At 39.1% G+C, this 18,927-nt stretch overlaps 1 protein-coding gene and 1 long non-coding RNA gene across 4 annotated transcripts in view; one reads left to right on the top strand and one right to left on the bottom strand.

The window, feature by feature from the left end:
• The window catches only part of PRKD1 (protein kinase D1), a 366,194-nt gene extending 358,966 nt beyond the window's left edge, over window positions 1–7,228 (bottom strand). For 2 of the 3 annotated variants that reach the window (XM_017895869.1, XM_017895870.1), the window contains exon 1: window positions 6,750–7,228. In XM_017895869.1, coding sequence (XP_017751358.1) covers window positions 6,750–7,010 — 261 coding nt within the window. In that variant the 5' untranslated portion in view covers window positions 7,011–7,228. The remainder of the gene's footprint in view (window positions 1–6,749) is intronic. The other variant, XM_017895871.1, reaches the window with a different exon arrangement.
• Window positions 1–18,927, top strand: part of LOC108544650 (uncharacterized) — a 134,131-nt gene that overhangs the window by 14,055 nt on the left and 101,149 nt on the right. The window lies entirely within an intron of this gene.

Below are 18,927 nucleotides of genomic sequence, written 5' to 3'. Positions count from 1 at the left end.
GGGCTAGGGCGAGGGCGAGGGATTGTCTTGTTTTGTTCCAACATATTCCAACAATAAGGAAAGATTTAAGAAATTGAAATCACATTTTCAAAATCACTCTAAAGTAATCCTGGGGAAACTAAAAGATGAGTAGCATCTTTTATTATTTAAAAAAACCCTATATTTTTACTTCTATTTCCACATTTGGGTTTAGATCTTTCACATTAAACAAGGTGATAGTGCAAGATCAGAGGTCAAAGATTAATTACTGTGATATATAAATCAAAGCAAACAAATATAAAAACAAAGCAAGGAAAGAAACTTCATGGTACCATCAACATCTATAAGACTGCATTCTACCAACTTCTAACACTCTGAGTCCAGCCTTGCAATCTTGATCATTATACTGGTTTTTTGGCATAGTTTCAGAGCTTATTCAATGATTCCAGTCTAATACACACACACACACACACACACACACACACACACACACAAAGTTTCATGTAATTATCCATTACACTCTTTTTTAAAATATTTATAAATAATTACTGATTGTGGTTTTCTAAAGGTTTTATAATGGGGCATGGAGTTCCATGAGAGATAAGTGGTAGTTGGCGGGAATATCTAAAAAAGACTTGTGATTGGCTTAGCCAAACTGATAACTCAACTGTTTCCCAGTAAATTTGCCTTCTCATCTCAATATGACATTTCTGCATATGCATAACCAATTATGTTATATTAGCTATCATCAGATGGAACAATTTAGCAAACAACCTCTAGATGTTAGCATGACACAGAATTGCAGTTCCCCCAAGTCATTTCCAAGCACCTTCCTTCTCATGTATTAAGCAATGATCTGCAAATAAGCTTTCAGTTTTGGTCTTGAGAACCAGAATTTTGAACTGTGTTCCCAAATGTCGCACCATCATCTATTTTATTTCCTTTTTTAAAAATCAAGTGAAACACCATTGACATTGCACTTGTAATTGAAAAGGAGCTAAATCATCTTTCTGTCAAAAATAATAAAAAGCAATGAAAATATGCTTTGCTTTTATCAGCAAATGTGTCTTTCATTTAGTAATAATTGGATTAGTCCTTAAGGAATGCTGACAGGTTGAGATTTGAGAAACTGTTTCAAAACATAACTACTTAAGATTTGCCCTGATACAGAGGGCAGGAAAAAGATGTCACCTGGGCCTTACAGCCATATTCCTTGTTTAATATTATAATTTTAATTATACATTGAGATAAGAATAAGATAATAAATAAAAATTTCTTTTGTTAATAAGACAGTATGCTAGTCTATAGAGCTTTAAGCTTTAGTCAATAACAGCATTTATCATGTACATATTTACCAAGCAGTATGTATAATATGTTACACATATTGTCTTTAAACCTCAAAGTAATCTTAGATATGTCACAAATATACCTTCATCGACTTACAAATGTTCTGTATTCTCTAGTAAGGTCATTAACAATTATTCATAAATAAATTAGTGAAGACTTATATACAATCATCTCACAAAAAAAGGTAATAATCATTAGAAAATAAAATTATAAATCTCCCTTAAAAGCTATGATAGGAGCCTGGTCAAAATGAACAGCACAGTCATGAAGTATGGTCTTGTGGGGCAAGTTTTTAAACCTTACTAATAATATTCCAGTAACCCCCACCACCACCATACACAGTGTACTTTTACTCTTTCAGATTGATCTCAATTCTGAATCCAAAGGCCCAAATGAATTCATGCGTTTATCAAATGAGCCAATCATCCAATTCTTCCCAGCCCAACGACTACAAGGCTTAATGGTTTTAACTTCACAGTCTTACAGGATATTCTTGTGAAAACTGTCAAACAGTATATACCTATTTAAAAAATGTTTCTAAGTATGTGAATTGATAGAAAAATATAAAGCAGAGTTTCTATTTGGGATTGTGAGATATGTGTTGAGGACTCATTTTTTGCAGTCTATAATACCAAATATAAAAAGATACTTCAGCATCTGGAGGTTATACAAGGATAACGAAGCTCTTTAAAATATAGTTAGACATAGATAATCTACTACATATATATTCCACATTTGCAATACATAAATACATATATAATATACAGTTCCAAAATATAATCCTGTGACATTCTTAAACCTGAAAAGAAATTTAAATTTTAAAAATACAGGCAGGGCACAGAGACTCATGCCTGTAATCCCAGCACTTTGGGAGGCTGAAGTGGGAGGATCGCTTGAGGCCAGGAAATCAAGAACAGCCTGGGCAACAGAGTGAGATATTGTCTCTATAAAAAAATGTTAAAGATTAGCCAGATGTGGTGGTACACACTTGTAGTCCCATATGCTTGAGACGCTGTGGCAGGAGGATCACATTAGCCAGGCATTTGAGGCTGCAGTGAGCTATGATTGTGCACTGTACTTGTAGTCTGTGCCTTATCTCAAAAAATAAAATAATAAAAATAAAATTAGAGTCCTATAATTATACTACTTAAGAATCACTTAATAGGCCAGGCCCAGTGGCTCACACCCAATGGGATTCCTTAAATCCCAGCACTTTGGGAGGCCAAGGTAGGAGGACCTCTCGAGCCCAGGAGTTCCAGACCAGCCTGGGCAATATGGCAAAATACCATTTCTACTAAAAATTTAAAAATTAGCCAGGCGTGGTCACCCACACCTGTAGACCCAGCTACTCAAGGGGCTGAGGTGAGACGATCACTTAAGCCCAGAAGGCGAGACTGCACTGATTTGTAATTGTGCTACTGCACTCCAGCCTGGGCAAGAGAGTGAGATCCTGTCTTAAAAAAAAAACAAAAGAATCACAGTAAAATGACAAAGTCTATAGTTCATCATTAAATCAGAAATCAGTAGACATATAATATAGTCAATTATACAATTAGAATAAAAATATATACACCTAAGCCCCAAAGACCATCATTAGCTTAAAAGGAGTTTGTTGGTCCAGGGAAGTTGGATTGGTCAAGCACCTAATTACTTCCGGCTTTCTCAATCTATGTGGAATGTGTGGAGTATCTAAAATTAGTAATAAAGAGAAAAATAATACCACAACTATTAAGAAAACAGTGTATAATATAATTAAAGTGAAATAATTACAAGCAAAGTAATGCTACTTTCAAACCAAGACACTAACCTTACTTCTTTAGTGAGCTATCTACTTAAAATCTCACTGTTAAATTTCTTTGGCCAAAAGATGATTCTGAAAAGTGAAACTATATGCCAGGAGTCTTACAAATGCTATTACTCTATTAAAGTACATTTAAGAGTAAAATATCAGTAGTCTTTCTAATAAGGTAACAGCCAAAATGAACAGTCATATTAATTGCATCAAGCATCCCTAAAGTAACACTGGTCATTTGAAAAAAAAAAGTATGTGTGTGTGTTTGTGTGTGTGGTAGGTAGATGATGTACTATGAAACCAAACTAGCTCTTCCTGTGGAATTTTTTTCCTTGCTTTAAAACAATTCCTCCTCAGTCTATATATTCAAGGTTTCTTTGACAGTAGAAAGTAACAGTGTTTCAAAGTGAAGTCAATTATTGTTATTATTTCTTACCCGCCTGAAAACAATAATCATGTAAACTAACAGAATACATATCTTTTTATACAACCAGGTTTCAATGTCAGACACTTGCAAACTAAATAAATAAACATAATGTAAATGAAACCCTGGATCAGTACTTTCCAAAAAGAAAGAATAACATATTACATATCCATATATTGTTACATACAAAAGCAAGACTAGATTTTCACCTAAACTAGAAGATGAAAGAAATAATTCTTTACTTATATAAGTCAGTATATACTTAGGGTATATTATCTTTAAGTAAGTATTTTTTGTTGAAATGCCATCACAATGTTTCAAGTACAATTTTGTCTGCTACATAGAGAACAACTATACTCTAAATTCTAAATAATAACAATAATAATTTAGAGATGAGTTTCTCAGGGAAACTTACGCAGCCTTGTACACTTTAGTTGCTCATCTCAAAGGAAATGTCCTATGACGTTACTGAAACTGTCAGCTAGTATTTCCAATGCTCATATGATCTATGTTAGTATTTAGGGAGCTCCTGAACAAAGTGAATGAAAAACTTCTTAACACATTTAAGACAACAGATGTGGAAGACTCAGAAAGATCAGGAGAACCTTCTGCTGTAAGTTCCATATGACTCCAGCCCACATAGTAAATTGTAAATGATTTCAAATCCTCTGCTCTCTCCTGAAACATCCACTCCCCAAACTCCTGTCATCCTTCCTCATAGCTGACGTCCTCATAAAGGACTTCAAAAAAAAACTGAAATAAAAGACAAAAGAACTCCCTCCCACTTCCTTAACTCCACACTGACACTCTGCCATTCCTACTGTCACAACACACAGAGATCCCTGTATCCTGTGATGGACCTTCAGCTCTCTTAATTTTGTTTCTGCTGGGATAGTAATATATTCTGAAAGAGATGACAGATGATAGAGAAATTGAAAAAGTCCTCTGTCCAGAGACACTATCCAGTATATATTTATTTACAGTATTCTGTATATAAATAACCCTCAAGTTCACATATATAAATCTAACCCCAACTTTTTTATAACCTAAAAAAAAAAAAATCACAGTTAGCTCTTTACCTTAACTATCCCAAACAGTCAAACTTTTCAAACTTCTTTGAGAGACAGAAGAAACTACCAGAACAAATACAAAAGGAAAGGATTCCCCTTATAAATCAGTCACCAATCAGGGCTGATGGTTTTCCCTTTCCAGTATTTCTCCCGGTCTTTCCCCCAAGAGTCTTGGCTCATGTTCCAACTAGCTCATGACTGAACTCCGGTGCTCTTTCTGCCATAACATTTTTGGCATTCTAAAACCTCCACACAGCAAATCTATGTTTCAGATGTCCTTGGTATGATGTCACTATGAAAAGATTACTGAAGCTTCTAGCAATTTGAGTTTAATTCAAGGCCTTTTCATAACTGTACTTCCCTTAAATACCCCAGCCACCACCTTCAGGCCTGCTGCATTCCATAAGCGCTTGCTGTCCCTCTCCCTCTGCTCTCATCTCACTCTCCATGTAACACGCCTTTTGGTAGCTTCCGAGACACCTGGAATTCACCCTCCATTTTAAAATCCCATTACCAAAACTCTTGAGCCATGGATCAGTCTCTCCATCCTGAACTCCATGAGGAAGTGGGGGGTGGGGGGGAGGGAGAATTCAAGCTAGTCAAAACAAAGTCTATCAATATTACTTTGACCCAATTTGAATATTCTCTGACACTACATCACTTGCTTTAGAATTTAGAAAAGTTAAAATTGTACAGAATTACCTTTGCTTTTTGGGAAATTTTATTTTACATTGTATATGTGGTTATGAAGCACTGCTGTTTAATTAACTGGTCTGCATCCAAATGGAGAGGGTTGTATACAAGGCTTTCACAGTGCCTAGGAGAGTGCTCCTGCTTACCCACAGTAGACATTCCACAATACTGATGTGGAAAAGCAGCATGATATGACTTGCATCAGCATTAGACAAAATGTGTCATTTTCTTGGAAGTTGCAAACAGTTGACATTACCCGTAATATAAAAGTAAAGTTCCATAAATAAATTCCTGGCACTCATTGTTACCTTAGTCTAGAACTTTCACAACTTTCTAGATCAGTTATTTTTTTCCACCTGGGGCTTTCAACATCCCTGTGCTCAGTGCGGCAACTCAAAACCCTCAAGGTTTAACAAACTCTGTTACACATAGTTTAAAGAAAGCAATTCATGAGTATTCAAGTGATAATTAGAAAGCAAAAGGAGTGCTAGCCAGTCCTCTAGGGCTGAAAAATTCAGCACCTTTAGAGACCTCTGTCTCCACCCCCTGAAACGCTGGCTGTTTACACTAAGAAGACTGGCGCCATGGCCCCCTCTCCCTCACATCTGTATCACCCCCTTCCATGCAACATCCCTCTGGATAGCTCCAGAGGCAACCTGAAAATCCAAATTGCAACTGTAAACAGTGGTGGCTAGACTGAGTCTCCTCCGGGGGTGGCCTGGCCCCGGATAACGGCCCTTCTTCCAACCTGCCTTGAGTGGCTGCTGTCCAGAGCCCCAGAGCCTCAAACTTAAGGGCACAGCCAGCCTTGGGATGTTCCTGGACATCACCCCCACCACTTCAACATCCTACTATCAGCATCCCGGGAATGAAAAATAGGAAGGTTGCAACTTTCAGGTTTTGTCGTTGGAAGATGTGTTTCCATGTTCACACAGAGGTGGAACTAAAAGATGACAGGGCCTTGGGTAGCTGCAGTCCTGGTCAGTTTAGCTGACAGGTGAGAAATTCCTTGTCTCCAGGTCATTCCAGGGATACTCTGGTGCAGGAAGTAGGATTCCGGCACCAGGAATGCGCTGGTCCAGGGTCCGTAGGGGACAGAGGGGAAGAAAACTGGGAAGTCCCAAGGACAAGGAGGGGCGCGGCGAGGAAAGGGCAAGATACCTGGAAATGTCATGAGAAGGATGGAAGTGGGTGAGGAGTGGGCGGACTGGAGACAAATCGGTGAATAGAGGAAGATGGGGCGAGAGGAGGATGAGCAACAGCCAGCGCAGTGCCTCGGGTTGCGGGCGTCCAGTCGCGGCGGGGCCAGTCGCTTCTAGAGCGCCGACGAGGCTGGCTGCCGGCCGAGCCCTGGGAGCCGGAAAGTTGGCGCAGAGAGGGCCAGCTGGGCAGCGCCCCCTGCGCCGCGGGGAGGCGCCGGACTGGCAGCGGCGCGGCGACTTACCTTCTGGTCGACGATGGAGCAAGCCATCTCGCGGACGTGCGCCAGGCTGTAGTCCCCAGACGAGTCCTGCAACAGCAGCACCGGCTCACGGCTCAGGCCGATCTGCAGATGGAACGAGATGCCCCCGACAGGGGCCGCGACGGGAGCCAAAAAAGGCGCGGGCCCGGGCCCGGACCCTGGGACCAGTGCGGCGGCAGCTGCCGCAGCGGCCGCCGCCGGCAGCCAGCGGGCTGGGCGGCCGCAGACCGGAGGGGCGCTCATCGCCAGCGGGGCGCGGGGCCGGGCAGCGAAGGCTGGGGCCGCGGCGCGGCAGCCGAAAAGTTTGCAGTCGGCTGAGCAGGCAGCCTTCTTTCTCCGAGAGCCGAGACGGACAACTAAACCTTCGGAACGTCCCGCGCGGGGCGGAGGGCGAGGGGATGAGGAATCAGAGGGACAAGGGACTGACGGGAGGAGGATGGGAGGAGGGAAAATGGCGAGCGGGAGGACTCTGCGGCCGGAGCGCAGGCGCCGGCGCGGGCCGCCGCACGGGGGGGGCGCCGCCGGCACGGGAGGCCGCCGCCGCCGCCGCCAAAGAAGCTGCCGCTGGCCGCGCTCGGAGGACGGGCGGCGGGTCGGCGCGGCCAGAGCGCCGGGCGGGGGCCGTGAGGGGCGGGGAAGGGGAGCTGGGGGCGGGCACTGCGGAGCCACCACCCGGCGGGCGCGGGAGTCGCAGGAGCAGTGGCCGCAGGGTGCCCGGTCGCCGCCCCCTCCGCCCGCAGTTCCCGAGGCCTGAGTCTCCGCGAGCCGGGATAGGACCGAGTGGCGGGGCTCGGAGCCGCCTCGGCAGGAGCGGCCCTTCCCTCCCTGCAGGGACTCCAGTCCTCGCGGGTCCCGCTGCCCCGACTGCGGACGGAGTGGATGGGGCGCACCTCCTCAGACCCGCTTCCTGGGGTAGCGAACTTCCCGGGCCCCACGGTCCCTGCCACCTCTTCCAAATGCTGGAGGACTACGCACTTCTACAAGTGAGGTGACTTTTGAGGAATTCAAGAATGCTGATCACAGCGGTTCCCCTTGGGTCTTACCTTCGGAGGGTCAAGGGAGGATGGGTCATCCGGAACCCACTTACATCCAGGCCCCTCTGGGAGCCCTGGGGTTTGTTGCCAAAGAGGGTAGGAAGCCAATCCACAGAAAAGGATTTAAACTTGTCCCTACCCTTTTTGTCGCTCTGACACGCCATTACAACCAACCCTACCTACTCCACCCCAGCTCCTAAGGCACCGGATGTACACAGTGATCTAAGGAGAGGGTCGCTTTGGAAAGAAAAGGCATTGACTGCCTAAGGGCAGGAGGAGGGTCTGACGCGGTTTCCTTTCCTTTACCTTATTCTTTGCGCCTGCAGTTTCTCCTTTGGAGCTTCAGAAACTGTTTTCCTTCTCCTCTATCTAAAGTCTGTTATATAGGAGCAGTGCTCCCAAGTCCACCTCAGCCCCGCCACCATCATCACAAGCACAGCCATCAGGATTGTGCACAACCTGCCCTAATTTGGATCGTTTATTTTTGTTGTTTTGGCAGGATAGGGATTGTTTTACATTCATTGGAGATGAATTCTAATTCTCTCCTCCCACCTGGGTGGGCTTCGTGGGTGTGCGACTGTGCAGTTGTAGAGGCCACAGCTCATAAGACCCGTGTTTGGTTTAATGCTCTGGAACAATAGTCTGCTGTTGCTGTTTTGTTCTTCTTCATAATTTTTAATCAAGGAGCCTTACATTTGTATTTTGCAATGGGCCACGCAGATTATGGAGTCAGCCCTGCCTCTCTCTTCTCCACTTCCCTAGACTTTCCCCTTCCCCTGCTTAAGTACACACAAACATACCTAAGCAAACATTTTGTATTTTGTATAGTTTATTTTGTTCTGATATATTTATTTATGTATTTATTTATTGTCTTCTGCTTGTGGCCTAAGATATTACAAGGTAGCTTCCTTTAGAACCATGTTCCCAGGGTCAGTAATGGAGCCTCAACACTGCAAAGCTGCACAACTACATTGAAGAGACTTGAATTTATTCTCTGAATTTGATGGTTTGATAAGGTCTACCTGTGTTTACATTTTCCCTGCGTAGTTACTTATGAGGTGGTCCTCTTCATCCATGATGCAGGTAGGTAATTTTCCTAATGTTCTAGATTCAGCTAATCTAGGAGAACAGTGGAATTTTTCTTGATGAAATGCCTTTCTGCATTCTGTAGGTTTTTTCTTTTAAATGTCCAAAACTATACTTAATTTTCTTTCAAATCAGAATAAAGTCAATATTCCACAGTTTTCTATTATCAAAAAAAAAAAAAGCTTGCTGGTCAGTTTACAAGAGACTTACAAAAAGCTAGTTTCACTTGAGATTCTAGAGAGCTGAAGACATTCATGTTTTATAGGTGTCACAGCTACATGTTAAGGACTTCTCTGTTCCAGGCACTGTACTGGCACCAGTTGTACAGCTGTGAAGACAGGTGGTCCTTGCCCTAAAAAGATCACAGTGAAAATGGGAGAGGGGATGGAGTAAAACCACAAATGATATGATTTCTAATCTTCATAATTGCAATAAATGTCTTAAACCGAATGGTGAAGACAGTGATTTGTGGGAGGAGGGGTGAAGAAATGGGCACTGCTTTGGACTGGGAATGAGAGAAGACTTCACTGAGAAGTTTACATTTGAGCCAAAATCTGGATGATAGAAAGGGTAAACTTCAGAAGAACTGGGGGAATAACATTGTAGGCATAGGTAACAGAGTGCAAAGACTCTAACACAGAAATATATTTAACATTTTCAAGGCATAGGAAAAGAGGGGCAATGAGATGAGGTGGGAGAGCTAATAGAAGCCAGGTTACCAGGAGTCTTGAAAACCAAAGTGTTTTTATTTTAATTCTCAGTGCACTGCCAACCCTTTGGAAGGTTTTAAAGCAGGGAATAATAAGATTAATTAGCATGTTTTAAAAGATTGCTGTCTGGATTTTGTGTGGATTATAACAGAAAAGAGTAAAAGTGGAGACACTAGGTAGGAGACTTGCTGTTTTTCAGTCTAGAAACATGGGTTAGACTCCTATGGTTGTAGAAGAGATGCTAAGGATGGAAAACTGCAGGCTCTATGTTGGCAGAAGTTCTTGCTGAATGAATCAGAGACATTTACAAGGAGTGAGAGAACAAGGGTGCCACAAAAGACTCCCAAGTTTCTGAGCAATTTGACTGATGGTGGTGCCAATAATTGAGACAGAAGATAGAGAGTGAGCAAGTTCAGGGAGAAATAAGATTTCTACTTTGACCATGTTGAGTTTGATATGCTGCTAAATATTCAACTTAGAAATAACAACTAGAGCTGGATGGGTCCAGCATCCAGAAAAGAGAAGAGGGCCAGAAATACATTGAGAAATCTTCTCAGTGTGCAGAAGGCATTTCAATGTGAGATTAGATGAGAGCTCTAGAGAGAAAGAGCTTAAAGCACTTATCAGTTATGAGACTTAGAGGAACTTAAAAAAACTGTATGAATAACTCCTTTTTAGACTGATTTATCAATAGTATGAAAGATTCATGTAGGGTGTTGGAAATAATTGAGAAGGAAACAGAAGAAGGAATTCTAAAGATGACCTAGAGAATTAACTTTACTTTAAGAAGGTGAAGTATTACTGAATGCAAAAGAGTGAATAAAGAAAAGCAAGAAGAAAAAAATCGTATATCCACCAGACCTACCCATCACAAGCAGAAAATTCCCATGGAGTTGGTTATTGCAATTTCTATTGTAGGCACCTGAAATCTAACAGTTTTCCACTTGCTACTCACTTTTGCTGAATGACAAGGGAATGAATAAACAGATAATATCTATAACAAACCTGGTGTATATCTCTGGCAACTTTGAAATTGTACATAGAAAACTTGAAGGATTTGGGAAAATCTGGTTTTAATCTCATCTGGATGTTTTAATTTTGGAAAAGAAAAGAGGATATAGAAAGTGAATAGTAGCTTATATGAATTATATTCATGAAATGGGCTTTCATTTTTTAATCCTGGCTAAAAAGACAGGAATAATGGACTACTAGCAGTGACTGGGAGCACAACTTTGGAAAGAAAGTTTCACGCCCTAATCAAGACTCCACATAAAAGTGATGCGGACCTGCAAGGGTAAGAAAGTTTCACGCCCTAGACCGGGTGCAGTGGCTCACACCTGTAATCCCAGCACTTTGGGAGGCTGAGGCAGGCAGATCATGAATGAGGTCAGGAGTTCGAGACCAGCCTAGCCAACATAGTGAAACCCCGTCTCTACTAAAAATACAAAAAATTAGCTGGGTGTGATGGCGGGCACCTCTAATCCCAGCTACTCGAGAGGCTGAGGCAGCAGAATCGCTTGAACCCGGGAGGCAGAGGTTGCAGTGAGTCGAGATCGTGCCATTGCACTCCAGCCCAGGCAACGGTGTTAAGACTCCGTCTCAAATTAAAAAAAAAAAAAAAGGAAAGAAAAGGAAAAAAAGGAGAAAGTTTCACGCCTTAATGACGACTTCACATAAAATGATGTGGACCTGCAAGGGTATGCAGAGGTATGTGGAGGTACTTCCAACAATTTTCAAAGATGAATGTTGATCTTGTTAGGTTGTCTTCAAAAGGTAGTTGTATGTTCAAGTCACTTTGGAAATATACAATAATTCACAATAATCAGAAAGAGGGCTGAGAATAACGTGATTTGAGTGGCACTCAGCCTCACTCACTATATGCTTTGTCCAAATTAAATGGACAGCAGAGAAAGAAAAGTGAGTTAAAAAAAAAAAAAGTTTAAATCTGTGACTGAAAGGATCATATCCCCTAGTCCAAACATTTGCCAGCTTAAGAAATTGAGGATTACAGAAATTATATACCAATGTGGAAATCAGAGATTTGAAGGAGAAAGTATGGTTCCAGTATATGCTTCCTTTATATATTAATGAGCACTGCATGTTATGTGCATGAAGATAAAGATGGATAGATGGATGACTATATGATTTAAAAATTTATTGTTGTTTACTCGCTTTAGAATGTTCATCTATAATTGTTCATCAGACCAGGTTAAATAAGGATAATGGCACAAAAGAAAAATAAGATGTCTCCAAATGGAGACATCAACCACAGACACCTGCCAAAACTCTTCTGCTAAAACCTGATTTTGTGACAAAATGCTGCCTTATCTCGCTGATGGTTTCATGGACAATAAAAGGATAGAAGGTAAACTTGTTAACTTAATTTTTCACCAAGAAGAAAAACTAATTCGTTCTTTAAGAAACCAAATTTCAGCCGGACGCAGTGGCTCATGCCTATAATCCTAGCACTTTGAGAGGCCAAGGCAGATGGATCACGAGGTCAGGAGTTCGAGACCAGTCTGGCCAACATGGTGAAACCCTGACTCTAACAAAAATACAAAAAATTAGCAGGGCGTTGTGTCAGGCACCTGTAATCCCAGCTACTTGGGAGACTGAGGCAGGAGAATCACTTGAACCCGGGAGGTGGAGGTTGCAGTGAGCCAAGACCATGCCACTGCACTCCAGCCTGGGTAACAGAGCAAGACTCCATCCCCACCCCCCAAAAAATAAATAAAAATAGATAAAGAAAGAAAAGAAAGAGAAAGAAGCCAAATTTCTGTGTATGATCCTAGAGTCAGAGACCCTAGGACAGGAGGCCTAGGGACAGGAGGCCCTTGAAGAAAAGCTTTCAACTATAAAATCACAAATGATCCAGGTGAGGAATAAATGCAGAAACCAGTGTGACTGCACCTCAAGTTTTGGATGAGTACAAACAGGCCAAGAAAATGAACAAAAATAGAGATGGGAATATGAACAAGAGTAAATAGAAATTATTATAAGCTAAAAACAATCAATTAGCTTTAATAGTTCTATGTTATATATTAACAGTGCTCTTGGGAAATTTTATGTTATGTTATAGAACAAGGGCTTATGACCTGCTTCTTATTAAGACTTAGGGTTCTCTCTAGGCCCTAATGGGTACAGTTAGACACCCTGCCTCACTTTCAACCAAGCAGCTCTCCTTTCATTTGTTAATATACCAGGGTCCCACAAATGTTTGAAAATAAAAGTTCCTATTGCTAACAAACCTGAAATTCTTTAGTGTGGTGGGATGTGAATGAGCTCTGGGGAAAAGGCTGATCTAATTTTGATGTTAAATCTGCCACTTATTAGTGTTGTGGCTCAGAGGAGAGATGGCTGGTTTCTTACCTAACCATCTCCACTAACTGTGGCTGGAGCCACAGTCACCTCATTTGTAAAGTAAAAAATTACACTACTCAAGAGTTGTGAACATTAAATGATTTAGTGTATATAAAAGCATATAACACAGTGCCTGCCACACATTAATCACCCCCAAAATGCTAGCTATTATCAACTATATTAGTCCAAATATCACTTCTGCCAACCACATTACTTATTATAATGTTAAAACAACAGAGAAAGCAAGCCTAACTCCATTTTGCGTGGTTTCTCTAGCAAGATAAAAGGATGTAAAAAGGTGGTTAAAAGGAAATTGAAGCTCAAAATAAGTGAAAAGATGGTCACACATTGTCTAAATAGGAGGTGAGCATTAAAATAATCACAAGACTGTACTGATGGGTGTATTGCAAATATCTTAAAGTATTCTTGGAGAGAAGCAAATATCTTGATTTTCAGAAAGATTTCAAAATGTAGACCAGTGAGTTTAGCATCAATGATCAGCAAAATTCTAAATCAGTTTATTTAAACAAATGGTTCATGAACAATTACGAATTAAAAGTAGTTCCTAAAAGCAGGTATGAGTTAACTAAAATAAATGTTGTTATATTACTTGCTATTCTAACTTCCAATTGGAGGAGAACATTACAGACATTTGTTTTTTCTGAATTTCAACCAAAATTGAACTATTTTGGTTGTCTTCACTATTGGAGGACATTTTTATCTGCTTATGTTCATCAACAGGCTGAAAGAATAAATCCAGCTACCAGTGTTTAAGTCTTTACAAGAAGGGAGAATGAAGGAAAAGTTAGTATCCCTGGAACCAATGGGCCTTGAGAAGAGGATTGAAAGAATTACATCTTTACTTAAAAAATTTAAAAAAGAAGTGCTGCTGTTAATGGTTCCTTCAAACTATATTTCTCTAACTTTTAAAGGCATGAGTAAACTTTAAATTCTTTTGTCCAAAACGTTGATGATTTTAACCATATGCTTTTATGCATATCCAAAATACCTACCTACATTTGCATTTTTATGTTATATTATGTTTTTTGGTAAGACTTGATTTCCTAAATATCATTCCATCCTAGACAGTAAAAACTCTGCTATTCTCATAAGAACTAAAGTCTGCTGGTTCCAAGGTATCATAAAATTTGCTCAGGTTCCCTGTAGAAAACAGAATGAAATCACCACTTTAACACTTTTTCCTTCAACTTCGGTATACTCAGAAGGCTATTGCTTAGAGTTGCCAGCTCTAATTGTGCACATTGGCTTTTACTAAGTCAATCCAACATTCAAATTCAGAAACCATTAACAGCAGTACATTTATTTTTTATAAAGATGCAGTTTTTCTAATCATATTTTCAAGGCCCATTGGTTCCAGAAATACAAACTTTCCTCCATTCTCACTGGGTGAGTGTCATAGCAAGATATCTTCTAGTATGAATATCAGTATATCCCATTTGTTGATATTATTCTGTAAGCTACTTTATTCTCTTTAATACATGTCATTTTATGAGACTTTACATTTTTTATTCAGTATGTTTTACTAAAAATAATGACTAAATTTTGAAAATTAATAAAACAGAATAAAGGAGGTACAATTAATTCAAAGTTGCTTTTGGGTTTCTTCCTGGAAAAAATATTTTGAGCTGAAATTTCTTGTGTGTGGTTTCTGTTGCTTGATTTGGAAAATACAAATTTTAAGGGAAAGAATCTGGAAGATTTATTTCTTGGTGACATAACCAGGGAAAATAGTTTTAATAGCTTAAGAAAAAATAATTCGCTTTTCTTGGCTTAGGAAAATTTTAAATGGCATTATTTCTAAAATTCACTTATTACTATAATATGCATATTCCACTGGGATAAAAGTCTACATAATTAAAATAAGATCATTTACATAGAATTGAAATTATATTTTATTTAATCGTCATCTGCATTCTCTTTACTAATTCTTATCCTAAAACATACAATCCCAAAAATTATTTATGTTGTAAGCACACTGACCTTTGTCTTACATTACTTTTTTAAAATATAATTATTTACTTATTTGATCTCATATGTATTTGAACTAAAAAGCTCTGCTCCATACATCTATAAATAGAGTATTTACTTCATGAGTTAAATATTTTATATCTATTTTAACTATATAAAGTCTTTCTATATTAATATAGTATGTATTTTTATAAATATGTTTTGTTTTATTTAATCATTCAGTCATCTAGAGTATCCAGGAAAACTGAAGTCCTCATAAACTGAAAAAAGCATAACATTTTAGATTTGTTTCACAGTGTATTCAAGAAAAAGACTATGTACTTTTCTTACTCTTTTAGATGAAGAAGAACATTCTAGGGTCCCTAACCTTTGCACTTTGCTGCTCCGATTGAAGGCCAAAGTTGACAAGTGTCGATAATTGGATTTGAATGCTTGTTGGTCTGTCTGTGCAACAGCAGTTCTGTCAATGCTCAGAACATCTTGGTCTTCTCTCTTTATTTTTTCTTTCAATACATGTTCATCTAGATTTGACCTTCCAAATTGGACTTTTAAAAAATCACTTATTTGGCCGGGTACAATGGCTCACACCTGTAATCCCAGCACTTTGGGAGGCCAGTTCAGGACTAGCCTGGCCAAAGTGGTGAAAATCTGTCTCTGCTAAAAATACAATATTTAGCCAGGCGTGGTAGCGAGTGCCTATAATCCCAGCTACTTGGGAGGCTGAGGCAGAAGAATCACTTAAACCAGGGAAGCAGAGATTGCAGTGGGCTGAGATCCCACCACTGTACTCTAGCCTGGGCGACAAGACTGAAACTCCTTCTAAAAAATTAAAAAATAAAAAATAAAAGTCACTTATTTAAGTAAATTCTACCTGCTGTCAAGAAACAAAACAATTTAAACTGTCAGTGAGGAAGATGCATTTAACTTTTTTTCTTGTACCAAACATATTTTCTTTGCTTTAAAATAGAAATCTAAATACTATGTAATTAAATAACAAAAGATTTTATGTGGTTTTCTTTTTTTTTTTTTTTTTTTTTTTTTGAGACGGAGTCTCGCTCTGTCACCCCAGCTGGGAGGTGCAGTGACCGGATCTCAGCTCACTGCAAGCTCCGCCTCCGGGTTTACGCCATTTCCCTCCTGCCTCAGCCCTTCCCTAGTGCTGGCCTACCAGGATCGTCCCGCCACCAGCCGGCAGTTTTTTGTATTTTTTTTTAGTAGAAGACGGGGTTTTCACCGGTTAGCCAGGATGGTCCTGATCTCATGACCTCGTGATCCCGCCCGTTCTCGGCCTCTCCAAAGTGTTGGGATTACAGGCTTGAGCCACCGGCCGGCCTTTAATGGTGCTTCAGTTTATGATTTATTTATCATCTGTGTTCTTCTCAGAAACAAGAAAGCCATTTTTATGCACAGAAAATTTGTATCAAAACAACTACCACAAATATCTGTAATAATGAGCACAATTACTGATATAACATTTAGTTCTATGCCTCCTCGCAGCCAAAGCAAGAGAGGAAAACAATGTGGTTTTTAATTATCAATGTTTGATTTTTAGCAAAAATTCTAGATGCAGTTATCACAGATATTCATACTGTATAAGATATAGACAAACATTTGATTTACACTCTGGGCTTCCTAAGGACAAGACTCTTGTTTCACTGACCTTTATATCCTTTAGCACCGGAATATAGCTAATGTTTGTTAATGTACTTTTAAAATAAAACTGTTCAACTACAGTTTAAAGATTCAAAACTTGCAAACTTTTGTTTTAAGATGGAAGGTTTATTTGATATCCACCCTATACAAAAGCTCAGGTCACACAAATCAGCTGTAAATCAGACAGACATATCCTTGTGAGACTAAGTTAATGAGGTTCAGATAGGTTCCATTCTTGTGATTCGTGTGACTCAGTATGCCTTGCTTGAAATAGTTAGCTCCCCTGTCCTAATCTGGGTATAGGACTTTCTTAGGGCTATTACTCTAGCACCTATCCTATAATATTGATTTTACTTGTATCCTATTCCTGGTAGAACCATTTTGTAATTATCTCTGCATAACCCTCTTCAAGTGTCCCCAGAACAAAGTATTATATCTGGCATAGAATAGGTACTCATATTTGATAATAGTTGAATAATTGTTTACCCAATAAGTCAATGACCAGAACTTAAAATGCCTCCACAAAATGGACAGCATTACTTAATGGCCTAGCTTCCAAAAAATCAGTCGCCTCGGCTCATGTTTTTATTTGGGTAATAACATGTATTGTTCTCTTTCTGATTGTAAAGCTAATACATGTTAATTTAGAAAATGTGGAAAACTCAAGTCTAAATTAAAAAGTAAAAATTATCTGTAATCTCCCAATTCAGTGTTAATACTAACCTCCTTTATTTTTTCTATATACAGGTTATGTGTGGACTCGTATTATAAATATTGTTTTGTAATCTGATTTTTAAACTTAATATACCAAAGCATTTTTCCAAAGTCATTAAATATTCTTCCAAAACATCATTTGGGAAGGCTGCAGAGTGTTTTAGAATATGGTCTGTGACTCCCTATGGTTGAATATTTACTTTTTTCTTGGTTTTTGCTAGCATACTTGGAAATTGCAAATAAGGTCACTGCTACTTGGTCAGAAAATATAATCGTAAACTGAAACAAAGATTTAGAAATTCAGTTGCAGGAAAAAAATATAAATTAAGACTAATAAATTGTGGAAAGGATTGGCTGTGCTAACAAGGATTATGTCTCAAGACTTAAAATACAGTCATTTAAAGATGCAAGAAATTGCAAAGAATTCATAATTATGAAACACATTAAGATGACATAAAACCTAGAAAATTATTTTTTAAATTATCAAGACATTGTGTAGATTTTTAAAAATTGAATATTGTCGCCGGGCTCAGTGGCTCATACCTGTAATCCCAGCACTTTGGGAGGCCAAGGTGGGTGGATCACCTGAGTTCAGGAGTTCGAGACCACCTGACCAATATGGTGAAACCCTGTCTCTACTAAAAATACAAAAATTAGCCAGGCGTGGTGGTGCACTCCTGTACTCCCAATTACTTGGGAGTTTGAGACAGAATAATTGCTTGAACCCCAGAGGCAGATGAATATCAAAAAAAAAAATTTTTTTTTGAATATTCAAATCAAATTTGACACCCCAAGAGAATATCAGTTCAGTTCTGGTGTCAGAAATCAAAACAGTGATGTATGCTATATCTAGAAAGTAAGTGATAGAATATGTATGTATATATTTTTACTGTATTTTATTATGACAGAAATTAATTAACTTGATGAAATATCACTGTCAAGTGAAATTGTAAAGTGGTATTAGCTTTACTGCATTTAATTTTTCTTCCAACCGTATTTTTTTCTAGTCCTCCCAACCATACTTTTTTCTAGTCCTTTGTTAATTGGCTAGAAATGTAAGTGCCAATCAAATCTTTTTAATGCTAAAGTATAGCACTTTAAAAACCATCAGCACATGATTCAAAAGCAGATGGAATAAAAGGATGTTTAAAACTGATTTGTGAAGCCTAGTTAAATTGTGTTAAATGAAAACTTTTCATTTTAACAATCAAATCTATTTTTTAAACTTGCAAAGTCATAGACTTGAGTAGTGATACAATTGATAAAATAATTTAGTTGCCTAAATTAACATAGTTTAAAAAATAATTAAGCAACACAAAATTATTTGGCCTATAGCATTTGCTTGGTTCATCTTCAAATGATGCCTGTCTGATATCTAACAAACCATGTACTTAAGTAGTTAAATTGCATATCCGTGGAACACTTTAGCAGCCCACAGCTTTGAAACAATTGAGAGAAGGCTAGCTTCTTTCGAATGAATATGTCTAACATACACACTCATACCCGTGTACTGTATTAGTCAAACTAAACCTATAGGCATTATAAAATAGCCTTCTTAGCCTAGTCTCAAAAATACAGAATTCAGCTGGGCAAGGTGGCTCATACCTGTAATTC

Source organism: Rhinopithecus bieti, unplaced genomic scaffold, assembly GCF_001698545.2.
Source record: "Rhinopithecus bieti isolate Rb0 unplaced genomic scaffold, ASM169854v2 scaffold_21703, whole genome shotgun sequence".
NCBI lineage: Eukaryota > Metazoa > Chordata > Mammalia > Primates > Cercopithecidae > Rhinopithecus > Rhinopithecus bieti.
The sequence above is the reverse complement of the archived record's forward strand: the minus strand, read 5'-3'. Positions and strand labels throughout refer to the sequence as shown.